Source organism: Notothenia rossii (genome assembly GCF_949606895.1).
Source record: "Notothenia rossii genome assembly, chromosome: 4".
Lineage (NCBI taxonomy): Eukaryota > Metazoa > Chordata > Actinopteri > Perciformes > Nototheniidae > Notothenia > Notothenia rossii.
The window spans coordinates 15,095,396-15,118,787 of record NC_136902.1 but is presented as its reverse complement, the minus strand read 5'-3'; the positions used below and the strand labels follow the sequence as shown (position 1 = coordinate 15,118,787).

The following is a 23,392-nucleotide window of genomic DNA, read 5'->3' as shown; positions in this document are numbered from 1 at the left end:
CAGAGATATGGAAAATCCACCCAAATGGCCCCAGAAGAGGTTTCTTTTGCTAAATCTGTCTAAAAAGGTCAAATATCACTTGTTTTGCATCAATCTTGATACAGGTTACTTATTATCTGTTGTACTTTGGATTCCTAAAGCTTTTAGTCTACTAACCCATCATCCAAGGTTAGTTTTTCACTATAAGTACAACATATCTTTTGGACGGACACTGTAATTTACAGTTTTTTACCATATTCAATCTGAATTTTATTTAAAAGAAAAAACATCTGTATTGATTCTGACTCTTCTACATCCAACTCACAGGTTTATTATTACTTTGAGAAAAAAGATTATTAATTTAACCCTTTTAGAAGGGAAGATATGGTCATTTGTTCTGGGAATGTCATTTTCGAGCCTGAAACCTGAAAAACAGGCTTGGGGCCTAACAGGTGGCTTTCGGAATGGGAATGGGAAACGCCCTGGGAATATTCAATCAGATCAGACATCGCGGAGTGTGTGTTCAGACAAGATTCAAGATATGATAACAGCACTGGGATCACACTGTAGAAACCTGAACATGAGAGTAACGTAACCATGCAGACTTCATTTGAATGAAGTATTTGAATGAATAACTTCCTGCAGTGTGACATAGTATGTAAATGATGACGGCCGGTCTTGTGAGAATAGGTGGCATCATAAACGAGCTGCCTGGATTTTCTGTCTACTACACAGCTGTGTGTTTATGGATACATGAGAGTGGGAGGGGAGGGGAGTGGGGAAGCATGGCGGGGGAGGTGGCTGTTGTGGTGCAGTGATCTCACTCATAAATGATTTATGCTTGATGGTCTGCTGTGCTGTGGCCAGCGCGGGAGTGATTGGCTCTGTAAATAATAGCAGGAACACCTAAAAATGATGCTTCTGTATACTGCTGAGAGCTGGGTGACACCATCATCGGCCCCTTCCTTACTGTAGGAGAGGAGGGGAGGAGTCTGAGATAGATGGGCTGTCAAATGGGAATGGACATGCAGTGCAAATGCCTTCCTAGCTCTTTCACTCTCACACACACAAACACCCAGTCTTTCTGTTCTCTTAAAACAGAGAGATGATCATGGGATTTCTTTCCATTTGCCACAGTGGGACTGAACGCTTCACCATGTGACTCTCCGGTTCAATAGGAACATTTGTTCCCTGCTTCCTTTGCAGTTCTCAGAACTCTTGATGTATTATTTCCTCATTAGAATGACACAGAGCAGCTAATGATGCATGTATTCAGAGTGAGATGTTTTCATTAGAGAAAAGTTGCTGATAAGGTAGAAAGGCAGAAGACAACGTAGAGAAACACATGCACACTGCATGATGGGGCAAAAATAAAACATGACTGGTGTGTCAGCACAAGTTAAAAGAAATATAAGACTAGCAGTGTGTATTATTGGGAGCAGAGTGGAACTAGCTAACGGATCAGACTGTGGAAGAATAATCAGAAGGATAAAAACATCATGTGCTTCAGCTCAACTGTCACCTCTGGTCCTGCCCCCCCCCCCCCCCTCCCCCCCACACCCACCCACCTCTACATCTTGTATTAGATTCCTAGACATAAAGAAATGCTGATGGTCTGATCAACAGCAAGCAAAGTAGAAATGCCTGAAAGAGTAGGAATTAGGAAATGTGCAAACAAAGAGAATAAAGAAACAAAGGTTTCTTGCAGCTCTTCAATGAAAGCCAATGAAATTCCTTCTATTCAGTGCGCTTTTGCCCTGAATCACAACAAATGCACAAAATGCATGGCTTCTCTGCACCCTTGTTTGTGTCAGTATGAGACTTAGCTGAGGTAAGCAGACTCTCACAGCTCTTTTCCTAAAATCACTGACACTACAGCTACTTTCTAGCGGGAATGATGCACAGCGGGATCAGGTTGTATAACACCACATTCTCATTTCTCCTCAACTCCTTTCTTCCTTCCTTTCCTACAAACTCAACCAACACAATCATCCTACATGCATGTTCACAAAAACAAGGGGTTTGGTTTCATAATCGTGCGCTACAATACAGTAATTATAGGCTGTGCAGTTGAAGGATTTGCAACATTATTATCTAACAATAAGCCCTAGGTAATTATGGTTCAGTGTAGGCTGAGATGAAGCAGGGGTTTCTGGGTAGGGGGCTAAGGTCCTGTGACAGATCATAAGTGTTATGGAATTTCAGAGAGCAGCTGTAAATCACGTTTTTATTTGTCGTTTTCTTTGGCGTGACATGAGAAAAACAGAAGCCTCTACAATGAAAGATCTTCTTCATCGTTGAGTGCGTACATTGGAATGAGAAACAGGTCCACAAGTCGAAGCATCTTTATCCTCAATTGCTACTCCAAATTCATCTTACAATTATGTCACACGGCATTTTGCCATATTGAGTTTTTTCCATTTGGCAAACGTTTATTAACTTCTTGGAAACATATCATTTAATATCTAACTTGATTCATGCAAAAACAGTTTTTCCCATTAATGATAGACTGCGGCTCCCCACCATGGTCTATCTGTCACAGTTTCATATATTGGGCTATATGAATAAACTTTGATCGCCGATTGGCCGATTGATAAGGAACCCAAAATGTTTTATCACTTCTTGACGGTTAGCTGTCTTGCCCTTGCCAAACACATTCTTCTCTGAGATTCTTAGGAAAACAAAACTGCTAAAGTGCTTCAGGGTAATAATCAGCAGAGTTTGAGATAAAACACTGCCAGGCCACTTTTTGCACTAAGCCGTCATACTGAATTATTAATTCTATGGTTTTATTTTCAAATAATGATGTGTTTTAGTGCAGTGTCAGCAGTCATTCACATACAATGTAGAACCATCCAAGGAGCCTAGTCCCTTACCTCATCTCACCGCTCTATATTTAATTGAGTTATGTAATAATTGTATTTATGGGCTCTGCCTATCACCCTGAGGCCAACACTTCAACAACAAATAAACAATACATTATCAAAGCCAATTTCAGCTCTTTGACACACCTGTAGTTTGGCACTCCTTCGTGTGAATTGAGCAACCTAAAAACTGAAGTTCGCCTTTTACATAACACATTCGTAACAAAACCAGTGAACGAAATACTAGCTGGCAATCCCTGTTTATACTGCATTTTATTAATAAGCGAATTATATCTGTTTCTTTCCAGCAGTCATAAAGATTGTTGGCAGTTAATAACCCCTGTCAAAATGAAGGGATTCCCCCTTGGAGGCTAGGAACGCCATCTGGGTCTCACACAGAGTATGGTAGTAATGCAACCTAAACAATTTGCATGGAGACCTCCTACATGTCTCCCACAGCAGAGTTTTAGAAAAAACCTAGAGGTTATATCTGGATGAGTCAGCTTTTAACATACATGTTTTTCATCCACGCTGTGACAGACAGATGGAGACATGTTGCTGAGCTTGTGCGTGGGTTGAGCATGTCCACTGGCAATTTAAGCAGCGCAATTCGATTTTTAGAGAAAGACACAAAGAAAGAGAGAGAGAGAGAGAAAGACCACCCCATAAGGCCAGCAGGCAAAGCTGAAGTTTACGTAAGCAGTACGGTTTCATCATCAGGAGCCGTTGCTGTAACGGCCGGAAGTTACTGGTGTATTTGTCTCAAGCTGCCCAGTGCTAATGCCTGCTGAATGATCATAGACAAATGGCCGGTGTAGGCATGTTGAGGTTATGGGTCTCCCTCAAAAGAATGTCTTTTAAATATGATTAATACCTTGATCTGTTATGTCAAGAACAATGCATATCAATAGTCACGGGTTGCTCATTCAAGCTGTTTGTTGCTGGATTAACAGGACAGGTTGGGCCAATGGACTTATGTAATGGACTTTTGAAGTGGTGTGTCTAGGAGTGAGTGCTACTGTTTTTTAGTAATGGATCTATTGCTCATTAATACGTTTCCCACTTCTCCAGTATGAGATTTGGTTCTAAAATCAAATCAAAAATCTAAATAAATAGATCAAAATCAAATAAATGCTTTAGAAACCAACTGGCTTATCAATGAACCAAGAAAAACATCAGATAGATTACGAGCTGCCCCCATAATAATAGACGGACAGAAGGGTGACCAATTATAGGGAAATACATCAGATGTCTTGTTTTATTGACAATCAAAAAGTCAAGCATCCATGACTACACAGAAAATAGCTGGATATACCATATATACAGTTTATATAAAAATTAGAATAGAATAGAAATTAATAAAACAATATATGATAAAAACATCTATTTTAGCAAAGCTGGATTTGTTGCTTTACTCCACACTTACAAATCAAAGCAGGGATGCAAATGCAGCTGACGGTTTGGTGAACCTATGCCATGAATACCAGGAGCAATAGCAATTACATACATGTCTCAGCATGTTCAGCCATATCATTTAATCTAGTTTGAACAGTGGCAATCAGAGTAGTTACATTCATGTCTGAACACTGTATAGCTGAAATATCAGCCAGAGGGACTGTGCCTGCCCCTGCCTTCACAGACAGCTTGAATCATGAAGTAACAGGCTGTAGTGAGCGCCAAGCCCGCCTTAAACAACAAATCAAAGTCATTTATAGCCACGTAGCAAGTCCTTGTCGTCCTCTCCATCTCCTCCAACATCCCTCCTGTCTGTTTTTCCTCTCCCGCTACTCCCTCGCTATCAGAACCAGACGGCCTACTTGGCTCCGTGGCTCCGAGGCCCCACGCCGCTACCGCTCGGTACAGAACTCATCTGTCCTTCCTCCTCATCCTGGCCTACAGGTTTAAAATAACCTGTAAGCTTCGGCATTTTTTGTAATAGCTGCTTGTCTCGAAACTACTTTTCCCTCAACAATTTCCTTTTCCGAGCGCCACTCTCAAAAACAATTTCTCAAACTTTTTCTCCTAAACAACCTTCATCTGTCACTCAATCACTCGCAATTTGAATACGTCACATGTGAAACATATTCTCATTCTGATTGGCTGTTAAGTGGTGCCCACTGACTGTTACGGAGTCATCATTTTTGAGAAAAATCTCTGGAATCCATCGATCTGATTGATTAGCGGAGCAAATGATCAAAATACTACGGAGGGAAGATATTTTCGTTTGGATTACTGACTGGTCTGGAGGAAGCTCACGAGTGTGTGTGTGTGTGTGTGTGTGTTTGTGTGTGTGTGTGTGTGTGTGTGTGTGTGTGTGTGTGTGTGTATACGCGTGTGTGTTTGTGTATTTTTGCGTTTGTGTGTGTATTGTGTTTGTTTCCCAGGGAAAACACTCACGAGAAACACCGGCTGTTGTTATGCCTGCTGTGACGTCAAGTTACTCCGTTCTCCGCTTGTAATTATGCCGTCACAAGCTTCAAAGTTGTATTTATCATGTAAATTTGCCGAAACAAGTTTAATATTCTGAAAGCCAAGACTTTGTTTATTTGAAACCAGATGAAAACAAACTGTAACGGACCCTGCCGTGTTATCTATGATTACTATACGCCTTACATTCATAATTTCAGCGGAAGGAGGGGAACAGCAGAACAGCAGAGCGGCGAGGGAGAGCTGTCTTCTTCCCTTTACAAGCTTCAAAAATGTATTTATCGTGTGATTTCTGGAAATAAAGGTTTCATATTCTGAAAGCCAAGACTTTGTTTATTTAAACATTTTAAAACATCCGAAATATAAAACTTTTTTTATTTTTTTTATTGGCTGATGATAGGCCCCCGATCTCCGTAGGCCCCTGGGCTTCAGCCCAGGTCAGCCCGTGCATTAAGGCGGCCCTGGTGGGCGCATGATAGTGAACACAAACCCCTCCAGGGCTGTGGAAGCGTGACTGACAGACTTGTTGGCTCTCCAGAGATCGACCTTAACTATATAAAGAGAAAGTCTGGGTCAAACTGTTTGTTTTTGTGAATGTTGTTACTGTACCATCTGCTGGCATCACATGTAATAAACATGTTATTAATGCTAACTTGATACACGTTTCACACAAAATGACTAAATGCATGCCTTCCCAAAAGCATGAATGCATAAGCAGTCTGATACGGTTTGAGTGAACATGCTCGCACTATATTCACACACACACACACACGCACAAGCACACACACACACACACACACACACACACACACACACACACACACACACACACACACACACACACACACACACACACACACACACACACACACACACACACACACACACACACACACACAGGTCAGGTACTCTGGTACTCTTTAAAACAGCTAGTAGTTATGGGTACTTTTTACTGAAGTACATTTCAAAGCCTCTTTACTTTGACTTGAGTAAAGAAGTTTAGTCAGTACTTCTACTTTTACCAGAGTATTTTTAAACATGAGTATCTGTACTTCTACTTGAGTAAAGGATGTGTGTACTTTTGCCATCTGGTTCAGTCTCACCTTGAAGAGCTGGACTCCGATGCAGGCAAACATGAACTGCAGCAGTTCCCGATCGTCTTGATGGCCACGAACACACACTGGACCACATGCTACACACACACACACACACACACACACACACACACACACACACACACACACACACACACACACACACACACACACACACACACACACACACACACACACACACACACACACACACACACACACACACACACAAATTAAACACCGGTGACATGAGTCAAAGTGTCAGCTCGTGAAGCCCAGTGGGAGAAGGCACAGTGTGTTCTGAGGAGGATGTAGCACGGTTACACAACCATAGCTGGTCAGAATGACAGAGGTCGATGCTGGAGGTAGATCTGAGGACAGATGCTCTCTTGTTTTTCACAGCATGCCTGCATTGTCACGCATTAAAATAAATCCTAGTAATGTCACACAATGGAAGCTAAGGGATCTTCAGAGATGTTTGGTTTGCGACAGCTGACTCTTTCTTATCCATTATTTTTCTGCTCATACACTTGAGTATGCTAACACCAAGTGACTGTAATGACAGCTCAAATATAGAACTTGAGTAAAGGGCATGTTGAAAGCACATACAATTTAATGCAAACACCCTGAGGGCCAATAAAGCAATAGCTTATCATGGGAAATGTCAGGACTTGAACAGAGCATTTACAGTACTTTCAGAGAATATACTACCTTGTTGTTTAGAAACCAAACCGGTTGACAGCGTTTGGCACACAGTACTAGGCAAACATGTTTAAAACCTTCCTAGACTCTAGATTTATTTTATTACAGCTTTTGTTTTGCATTGTATGATTTAATTGATAATACTAAGTATAATTAAAAGGGAGGGGGAATAACGTTTACTGTGAAGTGTACAATAGAATGATGACCAAGGCAAAAGGGAGGGGGAATATGCCGTTCATGATGGCTGCCTTTTCACAGTGGTGTATCTAACATCTGCCACATTAGGTGAAAGTTCCTTAATGAAATGTCAAATATACAGATGTATATATTCTTTTATAACTGCTTTAAAGTGTTTTTTTGCATTAGGAAAAAATACCTCTTAAAAGCACAGTTGCCTCGTAGTCATGTGAAAACATGCTGTGCAACTTTGCTTTATGGACTTTCTGGGAATAACAGTAACGGAAGTAAAAGAACAGAAACTAAATGAAGCTAATTTCAGTGAAATGCAGACAAATACATAAAACAACGTAAATCTGTAAAAAGCGAATAAACTGAAACTACTTTAATGTTTTTTTCTTTGTGTCTGTTTTGGGTGGTCAGTGGAGACCGATAACTCTCAGCGGGTGTTGGACAACGATTCGGCTCAGAACTTGAAGCGAAAAGAGAGACAGCACTTTTTTGAAGACGTATACCAGCATGACGTGGACAACAACTTGCCCTCTGCTCACCTGCAGGTCAGCTTTAGGAAACGTGAGTAACTGTCCAGTCTTGGGGGCATAAATACTGTTTTTGTTGATAGAAATAGAAAACAATTGTGAAATGTGTGTTGAGTCAAAACTAATGGTAAACTGTTAAACATTGAAAGTTTAAATTTGGCAAACTACTTTCAGGTTTTAATACATTAACAGCCATTGTTAGCAGTGTTTACTTAATTAAAAGCAACAAGAAAGACCTGAACATTTGCAAAACTGTGGTTTGTGGGCCAGCAACAAAGAAATTGTGATATGTATTTATTTTGACATATATCAAAGTGTGTATTCATGTTATATACTGTAAGCTGTTCTGTCTGTAAACGCAGCCCCAATGGGCAGTATCTCTTCTATGGAGGTTAATGTGGACGTCTTGGAGCAGATGGACCTGATAGACATCTCTGATCAGGAGGCCCTGGATGTGTTTCTAAACTCAGGAGCAGACGAGGGAGCGCTGGCATCTCCACTACCAGGTGATCAGATGGCCTCTGAGCCGCAGTCACTTACTGCTACTATACTTTTCTTAAGCCTACTGTACTTTCTTGCACTGTACATCTTATTTTTTATATATATCCTGGCTTACTTGAAGCAAACGGTTATTTATTTATTTTTTGTAAATTATAGTCTTCTTGCATTTCAATGTGAGTTTTTTTATACCACGGGACTGTGAGAAACAGTATCTCGATATTTCTGTGTGTAAAAACATATTTTGAGGTTGACAATAAAGTTGACTTTGACTTTGACTTAATGTAATGAAGGTATTACAGAAGCAGGCAAATAAACAAAACACAGAGACTTCCATGAGTAAAAGTAAGATACGTTTCTTTATTTGGATCTCTATAGTTTTGTACGATATTTAGGGTGTGTACAAAACAGTCTGGAATCTCTCTTTTCTCTACCTTTACAATCCTTTTTCATGGGAGAAACCTGACCAGCATGGTTGACCTGGCTGTGATTTGCTGCACTCTTTATAATCGTCTGTTGAAACTCTAAACTAGTTTGCGTATTTCGCTATTCGATACAAACAGTATTTTCTTAACCCGTTCTTGTGTTGAAAGGCGCTATATATTTTGGTTGCTGTCATCATTCCTCTTGTTCATATATGATATTAAAAGAGAATGTCCCATTAATTACATGGACACAGTTTGTGGAACAAAACAAGGACATTATGGCCAAATCACTTTAGGAACGAACCCCTTGAGTGCTAGTATGAACAGGAGGGAAAAAACACAGCAACTAATGCCTGTTTCAATTCTGCAACTGGACTATTGTTTTAAGTTCTGAGTTTTAGTGTGACTAAGATGAACCTAACCTTAAAAACTGACAGGCTCCATATATCACATGCACTAAATTATAACTCTTGGAATGTTTTTTTCACCACAGGAAACATTTCACAACCATGAAAAGTACTGACTCTCACTGTCAGGTCTTCCTCTCCGTTCTGTTTATTATGCTTTCTGATTCTTCTAGTTTTGGAAGTTGCCTGTACTTTCTCTTAATGACCTTAATAGTTCACTTATCTCCGACTACATTTGCTAGTATCATTCTGATCTTTACCTGGTTATAATTTTGCAGAGACAACCAAAACGTTTTTGTTCTAAACATAGATTTGATAACCGTATAGTATGATTTTGTTTTTGTTTTAAAGGTCATAATACAATTGTTTGTTTATGTATAAATGCCTTATATCAATGTAAAGGGGTAGATTGTATTGAGAATACAAATACTTGTTTTTCACTTCTCCAGATAAAGTGTTTCTGAAACCCCTCCTATAAAACTGTTGAACCTGCCGCAGGGCAAACAGGTTGTTTGCTACTCATACAGCAGCGAGTAAGATTGGGAATGTGTTGCTATGTTCATTCTGTTCAAACAATATAAGTTTCCTCTTCCCGCTCCCATTTCTAACTGTAGACTGACAGCTTACCACACCCAGTGGTAAGGGCATAAAACTGAGTCTGTCTATAAGTCAAACCCCTCACTGCCTAAATGGAACCAGCCCCTCTGTGACACTCTTTGGAAAATCGATAAATGACATGTGGTGCATTTTATCTTGGTGAAATAAAACAGAATACAAATATTATGTGATAACTGAAGAACACATGAAAGCAATGTACAGCACTTCGAATGAATCTTCCTTTAGATAGTTAAAACAGCAACACACCAGCCACTGAGCCATGTCTGAGTCTTTACATGTACAATTGCCTTATCATTTAATATAGTTAATGGAATTAAGTGGGCAACTGGTAACTGTAAAACAAAACAGTTTATTTATTTAGGACATAAGGAATCCACAATTATTTTCTGAAATCATATTATTTAATTGCGTGTTATCTCTATGGTATTCATTTATCACTCACTACAACTCCTTTTCAATTAAGGTTCAGGCTTTTCATTTTCAAAATTCGGTACCACTTTACAATAAGACTACCCTTATAAAGGGTTTACGAATAGTTTGTAATTCATTTATTAATTAGGTTGTGAACACTTTATAAATCATTAATACGCTTTTACAGGACATGAGATAAACAGGGCAACTGTGACCGGTTGCTTGCCAAACAGTGAGCCCACATTTATCTATACTGCTAAGTCTTATATTGGCTACTCCGTCTTCTTCATCAGCCGGCATCCTTGGTATCTGTTGTTCACTGAGTTGATTCCCCCCCTTCCATCTTGATGTTTCTTGGCATCTCTTATGACCATTTATTAATGAGTTACTAAAATGTATAACTGCCAAAAGGGAGCCTTATTGTAAAGTATAAAACCCATTCCCATTTGGGGGGAGAATCAACTCGGTGAACAACAGATACCAAGGATGTTGGCTGATGAAGAAGACAAAGTAAGCTAAGTAGTCAATATAAGGCTTCGTCATTTTGCCAAATGGTTAGCCTGTGTTGATGTATGAAAAGTGAAAATTGTTAGAACTGGTTTATAAATGGTTCTTAATGATTAATAAAGTGTTTACAACCTAAGTAATAACCTAATTATAAACCCTCTATGAATCCTTTATAAGGGTAGTCTTATTTTTAAAGTGGTACCCAAAATTGGCCTATGTATTGTTTAAGTTTGTAACTGGATGTGAGCATGCCCTCAGTATGTGTTTGTGAGACCTATCTAGACCCAAATTATGCCTACATGCAGTAGTATATGTATGGGAATATGCATGTATGAAAGGACAAAGTTTACTGTGTAAGTTGAAAGAGCTATTACTGCCCAGGTAGGTTTTAATGTCATGTCAGTCTCTCTATCTGAAACTGAAAGGACCTATGGAATTCAGTTTCGTTTGGTAACCTGAGCTATAGAGCTGGAGGGGTGTACACCTGAGACAACCCTGTTCCTCAGCACAGCCAGAGAGTACTCGTGTTAACTTAAAAACTCTCTCACAAAATATATTTAGCTACAGAGCAAATATACAGGGAAGCTCAAATATAATTGTTGTCCTACACTCAAATGTAATTTGACTGATCACATAGCAGATAACCTTGCACACAAACAGAGTGCCCTTTGTTGTCGGCAGTCAGCCAAACTGCCTGCAGTCATTGTGGGCTGTCTTCTGTGCATTCTTTCTCAAACTCTCTTTGCCTCTTTTGGAGTAATCCCACAGAGCAAGCAGTGTGGACCAAGATGAGGACCTTTTCTCTGCTTCTGTTGGTAGGCATACATTCTGAATTATATTTTACCTTATAAAAGGCATCATAATGTTTAAGAAGCAATCATGTTGTGTTATTTCTCTTACGAAATGAATGTTTTACGAGAGTTGTAGTTTAGTGTAGATTACTTTTAACAAGGGAATAACAGCAGGTGTATATTACGCACAATAAAAAAGTCTGCCGGTAGTTAAAGATGGATGAAGTCAGAGAGCAATACCGGTTTAATGCATCCATTATGGAAACACATTTGGTCAACATGGTAACATGACCTCCTTCATTGACGAAGCAAAAGCACACATTTTAAACAGATCACTTACTTCCCCTGCAGTCATATATTTTGCTTTTATTCTACAGGATAAAAATAATAGGAAAAACGTTATTTTTTAAAATGCTCTTAGTTCACTGGGACATTACTGATGTAATATTTTGCTCCCAGTGCCAAAGTAAACTAACCATGTCAATGTAGGTGTACAGGTGTCAAACCTTACCTTGCGGTAAAATTGGTTTCCATTTACACTCACCAAGGTTTGTGTTGAAACAAATGTAACCGCGGCCGCGCACACAGCCTAAGGTTTAGCTGTTCTACTGATCAAAGTTACCCTCTAACTCAACTTGATCAAACAGCAAAAACTCCACAGATTCAATTTAAAGAAACACGATACAGTTGGCAGTCAACAAAAAGGCTTAAGACAAGGATTTTTCTCCCAAGAGTATTAGTGTTTTTATTATCTCAATGAATTGATTTACTGTCGTGCTTTGTGTCTTTTGTTGAGGGATCCAGCACCCCTGAATCTGTGGAGTTTTTGCTGTTTGATCATGTTGAGAGAGGGCAACTTTGATCAGTAGGACAGCTAAACTTTAGGCCGTGTGCGCGGCCGCGGTTACACAAAGCTATTGTAGTAAAACACTGGCTTGCAGATACACATCATAGTGAAAAGGTTCAAGCAATGTTAAGACGATTTAACTCGTTTAACTTTAATTGATTATATGATTCTGAACATCTGCAATTATTTTCAACAGTTTTATTCACTGTATATCTTGGAATAAATCATCTATCTCCTCTATATTTACAATGTATCTTTTATTTTAGGTTGCATTTATAGCCCTGGCCGAGTCTTTCCATGGAAGACACCACATGCGTAACAAGCGGGTAACTGCGTCATGTTTGGAAATGCAAACCCCTGCCAAAATATTTTCACTTTTAATCAAACATTTTAATTATTGTATTTCATTCAATTGATCTTTATTATGTTTTTGACAGGAGCTTTTAGTGCGTGCCAAGAGAAGGTGGGTTTTGTCTACAATTGAAATAACCGAGGAAGATCCCGGGCCATTCCCGAAGGAAATTTCGAAGGTGAGGATATCATTTTGCAAATTAAATGACCAATCACTGAGGCAGTTCAATATGTTGGCTGGGCTTTACATTAAAACAAAAACAGCTAAACAGTTTTTGTATTCACCCTAGATGTTTAATGACCAGACGGGTACAGAGGAGCACTACTACCAAATCACTGGAGTGGGTGTGACGGAGGAGCCGCTGGGGGTGTTCAAAATTGATCCAGCTACCGGAAGTGTCTTTGCCCTTAAATCTATCGACAGAGAAGCACGTGCATCCTATCATGTGAGCTCATAATGGATAACCAATCCCTCTCACGATATATACATTCTGTGTATATGTTTAACCCTTCTAAATCATGTTAACTTGTGTGCCTTTACCCACAGATCAAATTTGATGTATTGAGCAAACGGACTGGCCAACAAATAGACAAGGAACTAGCTTTTGATGTAGAAATAAAGGACATCAATGACAACGCCCCGACTTTCCTCCCCCCTGTGATGGAGTTCGATGTGAACGAAAACCTAGAAGAGGGTGAGTATGCAGTATGCATGGCTCAGAGAGTATGCGTATTTTCTGCTAATACACAACAAAGAATGGAAAAGTTGTCATGAAGTCTAGAGGGTTAATCAGCGACCACATCATTTCAAACCTAAGCTCCACTTTTTATCTTGTTTTTTTATAATCAAAATGTGTTCCTTTTCTCCCAATCCTACTTTTCTAACACATTCAATCTGCGTTGCTTTCTTTGTCTTCATGAAGGAGCCTCGATAGTGAATTTGAAAGCCGATGACAAAGATCAGAGGGATACAGATAACTCAAAATTCACCTTCAGCTTGGTCTCACAGATTCCAAACGAGCCAAAGATTGAGTTGAGGCAGGTGGATGATCTGGGCTTTCTCACATTGAAAGGATGTTTCGATTATGATGTGAGATTTTACCTACATCAACTGGCAGCTGCATTTAATATACTGTTCATACTGATTTATTAACACATATAAAACATTTTCAATCTTCTTACTTCATACTTTTATATATGTTTCAGAAAGCAAAGAAGTATGAGATTATTGTTCAAGCCAAAGACCATGGAGAACCATCCCTATCATCCCAGGCTTTCATTACTCTCAACATTATTGATACCAACAATCATGCACCGACCTTCAGGCAGAAGAATGTAAAACTTATTTTTGGTATACTTTAGTTACTTTTTAAAAAGTGATTTATGGTACGATGTTAAACATGAAACTGTTCTTTTATTCCAGTACCAAGGTGAGGTGTTAGAAATTATCACCAAGAACGACATTTTGAGAATTGCAGTAGACGATAAAGACACTCCCAATACCGCTGGCTGGCGTGCCAAATACACCTTCAAGAAAGGGAATGAAGAAAGAAACTACCAAATTGATACTGATCCTGTAACCAATGAGGGCATTTTAAGCGTTATTAAGGTAACTGTGCTTTTCTCAGGCTAACAATTGTAATTATTTTCCAATGTGCCAAGTTCAATACATAATTTGTTACAGCTACAGCTGTTACAGTACTGATCTAAACTTGTGTGTTTCTTCCAGGGAAAGGATTTCGAGAGGACACAAATAACTTATCTCCAGGTTGAAGTAGAGAATGAGGAACCCTTAACTCTTTGTAAAGACAATAAACTTGTCGACGCAAGCGAACATCCACCTCGAGATATAGTCAACATCACTATGAAAGTGATTGATGTCAATGACGCACCTGTCTATGAGAAAAAAATATTTCACGTGTACCTGAAGGAAGAGGAACCACCAGGAAAGGAGCTTTTCACTCCAACGATTAAAGATGTCGACTCTGACGTATCCAAAATCAGGTTGGTGTTTAAATACAGTAATTTGTGCTTGATGCGTTCATTGCAACATATATATAGAGTTTAAAACAAATCTTAAAACCACTAACAATTATTACGGGTAACGGTGGTTGTCAAAGGAATGAGGGGGAAAATTATATTGTTAACAACTGACTTTATTTGTTCTTAGTACTTGTATATGTTTTGTATGTACCTTTGCTGTGTTAGGAAAAGCAAAAAACAAGAGGTGGACAATAAAGTTAATTTAATCTAATGTCATCTGATTAAATCCAAACTAATCCTATATATTTTACAGTTTTTACTGCGAGCTAAGTGGCCAGCAGATGTCCATAACCTGATATACATAAAGATATATCTGCGTTGCAATAACCTCACTACGATACATTAGTCAAGCCCTTCTTTTAAATGAAATTTCCCATATCATATTAGAAATGACCTGTTGAATTACAAGGCATACTGTATACAAAAACACTTACTTCAAGTTATGCAGGAGTGTTTTGATTGCAGCACAGCAAAACCATGCATTTGACTTCCAGCAGCTGCAACTCAGTGTTTTGATCCTCCTCATGTTATTAGGCATGTGCTGTTAGAAGATCAAGGGAAATGGATGACCATTGATGCGAAAACAGGAACAATCACATCAACTACAATGATGGACAGAGAGTCAGAATTTGTTGATGAAAACAGCGTTTACAAAATCGTCCTTGGTGCCATAGATGATGGTATGAAGGAGGCCTACTTTATATTCTAAGCAAACATAATGTTGCCATCTTGTTAACTAATGCCTGGATCATTAAAGGGTTTTGTTTTTTTGCTGTGGTTACACAGAGGAGCCTCCAGCCACAGGTTCTTGCACAGTCCTCATCCACCTCAAGGATGTCAATGACAACAAACCTATGCTGGTCACCAATGATGCCTTTTTGTGTGGAAACAAGGATAAAAAGGTCATGGTGACAGCAAGGGACGACGATGCCCCTCCTTTCGGTGGGCCCTTTGTTTTCTCCCTTGCGGATGATGACAAAACGGTGACGCGGCGATGGAAACTAGACCCTTCCTATGGTTAGTACATATCTGTAAATCCTCCTTACTAGAAAATATATATAATGTTGGAAATTGACCAGCCACAACTCAGCTCTCTTTAAACCCTTCACCAGGTGATCAAGCTGGGCTTATTAGCCAGGCACCACTCCCATATAATAACTACTCAGTGCCACTGTTGATTCAAGACCAACAAGGCGAGATTACAAGTGAAACTATGGTAGTGATGGTGTGTGACTGTGGAGAGGGCGTTGTTTGCAAACCCCGAGATCCAGTCACATCCAGCCTTGGGAAAGCAGGCATTGGGCTACTCTTTCTCGGACTCTTATCATTTTTGTGTGAGTATGGCAAACAATTTCAACATAAGTACCAACCATACATTTCAGGCCCAATAAACAATAGCTCATAATGAGATCATTTAGGTAATTTAATTAAAAGTGGGTTGTTAATCCTCAGGATTTATTATTCAAGCACAATGTTGCGTTATTTTACCGTGTGTCTGCAGTGCTGCTCTTCCTTTTGCTGTGTCAATGTAAAGCGAAGGAAATGGTCATGGTGCAGGATGAGGGCAACCAGACCCTCATCAAGTACAACCAGGAAGGCGGGGGCTCTGCTTGCCAGGTGAGTGTGTGTGCAAATTAGAGGGAGTAAGAGACTGAGAGTACATAACCCGCCCTCTAATATTGTTTTTACTCTCTCTTCCCTGCCAGGCTGAGCCCACTCTGCTCCTGACACCTACACGCATGGTGGCTGTGAACAATGGCCATAAAATGAACACTATTAAGGTAATAATAATAATAATAATGCATTTTATTTATATAGCGCTTTTCACGACTCAAAGACGCTTTACAATAAGAGGGAGGGTAGACAAACAAGGACAGGCAAACAAGGTAATCCTCCCCGCCCATCTTAGTCTCATTTGACTTTTTCAACATTGATTTGAAAGTGTGCGTGCAACTTTTAGAAAAATGACTTCAGAAGCTGTGTGTTTTAGAAAATGCAGCTCATAATGTCGATGTATTGACACTGGATGACTGCTTTTGTTCAGTTGTTTTCCTTTTCTTTGTCTACTTAACAAGTGTGACTGATTCAAGGGTGTGTTCTATAAGAATGTGGTGGGAGTAAAAGTCGTAGAGATATTTATAGAATAAATGACAGGGTTTGCACAGCTTGTGTAACAAGTTGCTCAAATGGTTGACCTTAACAGAACTATGGCAATACAAAGAAGACATCTTGACTTGCCTAAAATACTTGCAAGAAGAAACTACTTGATCTTTGTACTGATCACATGTACTGCATAGCACTATTGTAGCCTTTGAAAGTGGGATGAAAGTTGGTGCAGATAAATAAGGTTCAGATGAATAAGATTGCTTTTTTAAATTCATGGACCTACACGTTTTCTAAGAGTTGATCTTGTGGCTGTTTTTCCCTTTTCAATCACTTGTTTTGCGAAGCGTTGTTAAATGTCAAAGATATAATGCAATTTGTACTCCCCCATACTTGTAAGGTTGCTTTATTAATTCGCTTTTCTCAACCAGACTTCTGAGATATCTAATGAAGTGCTCAAGGACACAGACTTCTACAACAGTCAAATGGTAGACATGGTGAGTAAATTTAAATATTGTCATTTGTGTATTTGTAAACCTAAAAGATGAAGGATTACACCGGTTTAGAGTCATTTTTACAGTTGTGTAGATAAATTATGATTGCAAACAATTAATTATCTTATAGTGTTCAGCCCTGAGTGCAGATGATTACTACAAATCTGTAATTGGCATAAGACAGAGCCAGTAGCTGTCCTGTATTTCTACCTTCCAATTTGAATAACCTCACCGTGTAACCCCTACAGTTCAACGTTAACTCACTGAGCTCGCAGCAACAAAGAAACACTTTCACGAGCAGCGGGCCGGCCAGGGTAAGTGAATGCAGCTGTGATATCAATAGCAGCCTTTTTTGAATGTGTTATCTCTTTGCATCTCGTTTCTCTGATAAATAGGTGTGTTTTATGAGGATGCACACTACTTTCTTAAATCACTATCTTTGTTATAATGCTACATGACCAATGCCTATTTTTTTTACAGCCTGACACATAGGAGGTTTGAGCAAGAGGATTTATATTTGTTGGTCTCATTTATTTCCATGTTAGTCATTTTTGTTTCTATCCTTTGAAGAAAAACCTTTTTTTTGTTCTATGAACTGTATCTATTTGTAAAGGTTAAATACTGTACAATATATGTGTGTCTTATAATTGTATATCTATACTGTATGTGTATTTAGATGTTATTATGTTATTTTCTTGCTCATTAGATTTAGCAGCACTGTTAAAACAGCAGTTTGATATACAGTAGTTTAATATACAGTAACATATCCACACACTTTGCAGTTAAACTTGTGTTACACTGACATGGGTTTCTAATAATCACCCACCCTTATTGATTCAAATGGGATGAATACTTATACTGGTTGAATGTAAGAAAATGTTTATTCTACTCTCTTTAAGTGCTGTCAATTTAGTTTTTTTCATCAAATATAGGCATTGTGATATTTAATTAAGTATTAAAACTTAATCTGTTTATTTCCTTCAGTACAATACATGGAATGTAAACAGGACTAACACCGGCCAGGTAAATATACTCTTCATTATAATGAATTTTTCAATAAGTAAGTCAGTCATAAAGTTCTTTGACTGCAATATACACTTTCATGCATGTCATAGTATGTTAACTAGACAGTGGGAAGCCCACTTATGCACATCATATTCAGCCCATCAGAGCTCACGACACTCCTCTCTCTGAACAGGGAAACTCATCAATGTACCAGCGCTCCGTCAGCATGCGCTCAAACCAACACATTGCAGATCACATCGACAGGGTAAGAAAGTTTGTCTTAAAGCCACACATTGAGGTGTCCCCGGACATTAACACAAAATGTTTCCCAATGGTCATTTCTCTGTTTGTGTGAATGAGAGAGAGTAATTATTAATGCTTTTAAACATACCATGCATAAAAACAAAATCCCTAAAAGGAGATTTCTAACTGCTTTCAGCAACGAAATAAGTAGTATAGTGAATATGAAATAGGGCCATGCATATACATTTATACTTCCAGATGTCTGTATGTACATAGGTTGTACCTACTTTGGACTTGAAAACAGACATTGACAGTATATTTATATATAATAATCATTACTATTCATATCTCTACACATATATATATATATAAAAAAAAAAAAAGTTTCTACTAATTCTGTTGTTGTTATTTTATTATATAATGTTACTTACATTCTTTATTTTTAATTCGTATTTAAACTTGTGTGAACTCCTGTGTTATCCTGGTTTTCCATTGTATCCCTGATGCTGCTTTTTCAATTTCCCAATTGTAATCAATCAAGGTTTATCTTATCTTATATTTTATCACTCTTATCTTATATATGCTTTTTTAAAGTATCTGTTATTGACAAAAAATAGTGCATTAATCCTTTGATGACTCCTCAATCCCACAGAGACTGAACACAATTTATGGAAACCAGTTGGACCAGGCGGGGTACCCGCCCCAAGAGTATGCCTATGAGGGACTGGGCAGCAAAAGCCCATCACTGGATAAGCTGTCACTAAGCGACCAGGGAGAAGATATGATTTTCCTGGATGATTTGGGGCCAAAGTTCAAGACCTTGGCAGGCATCTGTCAACACACAATACAAGAAAAGAACATAAAGCTTTAAAAAAGGCAGCGCTGGACTGATTTTTTTTATATCGTTATGTTTCTCTTAATTTCAAATTTGAGATTGTTGCGATGGACTGATCTGATTGGATGTTTTGAGAAGGGAAGCACCACAATGGTTGGATTTTGTATGTGTGCATTGTGGACTTAATAATCAGATACATTTAGAGCCATATGTTATATATTGGCATCGATCCGAGAAACAGGGATTATGTAGGCGAGGCTGTCTTTTTTTGTGTTCATGCATTGCAATAACTTTCATGCTCTGGTGATTCTTTATGTTTATGTTTTTACAGTGACTGGGAGTGTTTGCTTGTTTTTTTTAACTTTGTTACTTTAGGAGAGTTGGGTTCCAGAATATCTATTTTAGTTATTGACGTTATGTCAGGGAAGTTTACTTTTTTATGCTTTAAAATTGCTTATAAATCTGTGGAAACTTGAATATGTCATAGTATATAGGATTTCTGTCATCCACTCAATAGACCATGTATACTTCACAGGTTTAATTTTGAAGAACTATAATTACCTGTGTTGATTTATCTTTTATACTTGCCCACTTCATGTTCAGGGGGTCAGCTAGTGGGTGTTGGCATCAGAAATGTCATGCAGCTTGTCCGAAGGTATTTGAGTTGAGTCTTGTTGACGGTTTTACGTAATCAAATGTGTCGCTGCCAAAAACATTAGGTCTTGTTGGATTTCATGCAATGCAAGTTACAATGGGTTCCCTTCAGTCTGTCAGAAGAAGAAGAGGCAGAACTTGTTGTATTAATGTTTGCACTAATTTGGCACGGAAGATGCAGTTAGGTGTGGCAGTTTTACTCTCACTGCCATGCCTTCAAGCACCTGTGGATTTGTACTAAAAAACAAAGTGACACAAAAGTATTCAAAGTTCTTGTAGCCTGCTTTAGCGTACAGGTGTAAATATAATAAAGTAATTTAAACGTGACTTTTTTTTCCTTCCTACGACGTAGCGAGACAAGGGACAGTTGTAACACAGGACAGTTGTAACAGGGGACAGTTGTAACGCCTTCAATCACAAACAAGCTAGAGTGATGACACTCACTCTGCACATGCTCAGTTAGATCGAAAGATCGCTGTGAAAAAAAGGAGCCATGTTTAAATCTCTCGCGAAAGATATCAGCAAAAGTGTTTCTGAGGTAAAAAATAAATAAACAATGATATGATGTATTTTTTGGATACTGTCTTGAGGTCAAATGTCTAGGAATCCAAACTAGTATTATTAGAATCACTGTTTTGTAAGCTAGTAAAAATATAACTAGCTAAATATGGGTCAAGCTAATCAGGCAGGTTCACAGGGGGTGAAAACATGACTGGTGGTCCTGGGACGGTTGTAACACGGACAACAAAGGGGAGAAAAAGAAGAGAAACCGCTGTCCTCACAGACACTCCATTAAAAAAAAAACTCGAGGCTGATAAAAAAAAGTCTAACGCAAACAAGTCTAAATTGAAGACAAAAATTAATTTCTGCAAAAACCCCAAACCCAACCAGAAGCAGAAGATTCAGGACTCATCTTATGAAGATGAAGCTCAATACTGCAGTGTGTGTCTGGAGAGCTACTCCAGGTCCAAGGAGATCTGGCTGCAGTGTTGCTCCTGTAAAGCCTTGGCACACAAGGACTGCACAGATGGAAGTTACTTTTACACCTGCCACAACTGTGAATCAGATTAATTTAGTGGGAATGCTGATACAGCTACGCACAAATTATTTATTCTTATTCCGCCGGGTTATTTTGCGCCTCTTCTGCTCCCAGATTCCACATCGCAGAAACTCTGTTCAAGCATTAAAACATACAGCTCGATCGGGAATCAATAGCTATTACTTTTGTCATTCATAACTTTCATAATTCCATAGATATATCCCATAATTAAACACATTTTTAACATGGAAGTCAATGGAGAAACTCTTCAGACTTCATTTATATCATTTTCATTTCATTTAATCGTTTATTTGAAGAGGGATAATGCATATTGGTGAACATTTAAAAACAAATAATGCTTTAAAACATAAACATGCCGGATTTGAGCATTGAGCTAATTTCCATCCGTAGTCCCTCACATACAACAAGCACCTGACATTTATATACATAGCAAAAATAAATACATGATATGCAGAAAGAGCATGAGCAGCATATACAAGCACTAAACACATGGCAGTACAATGTAGCAGCTACGACATATAAAGTGCAGGAGAAGATAAAAGAGCTACATAAAGTGCGAGAGAAGATAAAAGAGCTACATCAAGTGCAAGAGGAGATACCCCTCTTAAGCCCCACGGACCCGGTTCCGGGGCCGAAATCGCGTCATTTGCAGGAAACAACGTCTAAGGAACCTTAATATTTAATAAACTATGAATATTTTATATCCATATAACGGGAAAAAACTAATTTAACTGATCTTTTTCATTTTTTTTTCAAAAAAAACACACAATGCTAACCCTGACCCTCTGAAATAGCCCCGAGCGAAAAATGCTAACCTATTACTGCACCGAAAATCACTCCTAGTTCCCTTATTACTTATCCTAGCTACAAATCCAACACATCGTTTATGATCGTAAAGACACAGAATCTAACGGTGCCCACCTCAACAATGAAAGATACAAACTCGCAACATTATCAACAAAAACATACATCAAAACATGTGGCGCTAGGTAGCCTAAAACGCTAACATGGCTTACCTTGGTTTTGTCTGGTCAAAACTGGTCTTCAATGGAATTAAAACGATAAAAACGATGCTGTAGTTAATCCATAGGTTAATATCGAATGTGAATGTGTCCCCTTTGAAATGTTCTGATAATCTATAAGCAATAAAACTGAAAAACCTTTTAAAATGCGTGTTTTCTGAATGGAGATCGGATCGATCAGGCTAAGCTCACGTTGTATATGCTCCGTCCACACTCACAACAACGGCCTACAGACATAAATAAACCAGCGACTGTATTTGCCATGACACAGACAGTCTGTGGTTTTCTCTTCTTTAACTGCTGTATAGTTTCTGAACAGATATGAGGAGCTGTGAGCTCTGTGTGCTAACTGCTAACAGCTAACGGCTGATGTTTTCTGGTTGAATGTCAGTGACGAGGTTGAGATCCTCACCGCTGATTGGCTACCGCGAGATCGCGTCACGCGAATATGACGCTCGAGTTGAAAAAATTGAACTTGCCTCAATTGCGCCGCGGGATTCGTGTCCACCGCTTCATGCTCACGGTCGTAGCGAATTTGCGTCTGTCCGCGTCTCTGCTTTGAATTTACATGTAATCGCGCCGCCCCCAAACGTCACATCGCGTCCGGTGTGAACGCACTTCAACGCAACATTACACATTACATTTCAGCATAGCAGTTCAGCGTCATCTTTTCAGCATAAAGCATCCCCACTAGCAATTTCTTCAGGAATTGCATTCTCTAGTTCCATCTGGTGTTCTGTTTTAAGTTCTGATCATTGTTTGTTGGAGGATGTGTGAAACCCCATTAAAATCTTGTTGCCTTAACATTATACAGCTTTTCCTTTTGTCATGTAGTGTGAAAAAGGGTAACCGTTATTAACATGTAACAGGTGTTCCTTGCATGTGTTACAACCCAACCCAGTCTCACGGCATTTTGTGTTATGGTCACGACATTTAATCTATTGATTCGTGTTCACCAACGCGATTTTCCCCTTTTTTTCGTGTCACACAGAACGATTTTAAAAGCAATGTATTTCTATTGGTAGTATGTTTCGTGCCTGCAGCACGTCTCTTTGCCCGTTCGGGTCTTGGAAGACCGGAAGCTGTGGGGTTCATAAAAACATGTTCTTACTCAATATCAAGCCACGATTATTGTTTTTATTTTAAATCGTATAATGTCTGACTTTTTTTGTTGTCTGTGAGGAAAAGAAATGGGGCTCAGAGCCTCAGAATACTGAAATCTGTATTTTTTAAAATCTTTTTTTCCTTCTAATTTGTTATTCTTTTCTAAATAACACACTGTTATTTACTCACCAA

General features: G+C 38.8%; 1 protein-coding gene across 1 annotated transcript; it reads left to right on the top strand.

The window, feature by feature from the left end:
- The first annotated feature begins 11,245 nt into the window (after window positions 1–11,245).
- cdh26.1 (cadherin 26, tandem duplicate 1) lies at window positions 11,246–20,341 on the top strand. The gene is made up of 19 exons (XM_079678856.1): window positions 11,246–11,463; window positions 12,553–12,612; window positions 12,724–12,816; window positions 12,928–13,083; window positions 13,185–13,332; window positions 13,561–13,727; window positions 13,844–13,972; window positions 14,061–14,246; window positions 14,367–14,641; window positions 15,215–15,360; window positions 15,467–15,697; window positions 15,793–16,014; window positions 16,182–16,297; window positions 16,387–16,461; window positions 17,215–17,280; window positions 17,526–17,591; window positions 18,262–18,300; window positions 18,476–18,547; window positions 19,178–20,341. The coding sequence occupies exons 1-19, from the start codon at window positions 11,437–11,439 to the stop codon at window positions 19,394–19,396; spliced, it is 2,493 nt and encodes an 830-aa protein (XP_079534982.1). The 5' UTR covers window positions 11,246–11,436; the 3' UTR covers window positions 19,397–20,341.
- The last annotated feature ends 3,051 nt before the right edge of the window (window positions 20,342–23,392 follow it).

Bases quoted from the DNA above. Each gene is read 5' to 3' on its own strand.
- cdh26.1 (XM_079678856.1), top strand. From the start codon at position 11,437: ATGAGGACCTTTTCTCTGCTTCTGTTG. The intron at 14,247-14,366 runs GTAACTGTGCTT...TGTTTCTTCCAG, and splicing joins GCATTTTAAGCGTTATTAAG to GGAAAGGATTTCGAGAGGAC. The intron at 18,301-18,475 runs GTAAATATACTC...CTCTCTGAACAG, and splicing joins ACAGGACTAACACCGGCCAG to GGAAACTCATCAATGTACCA.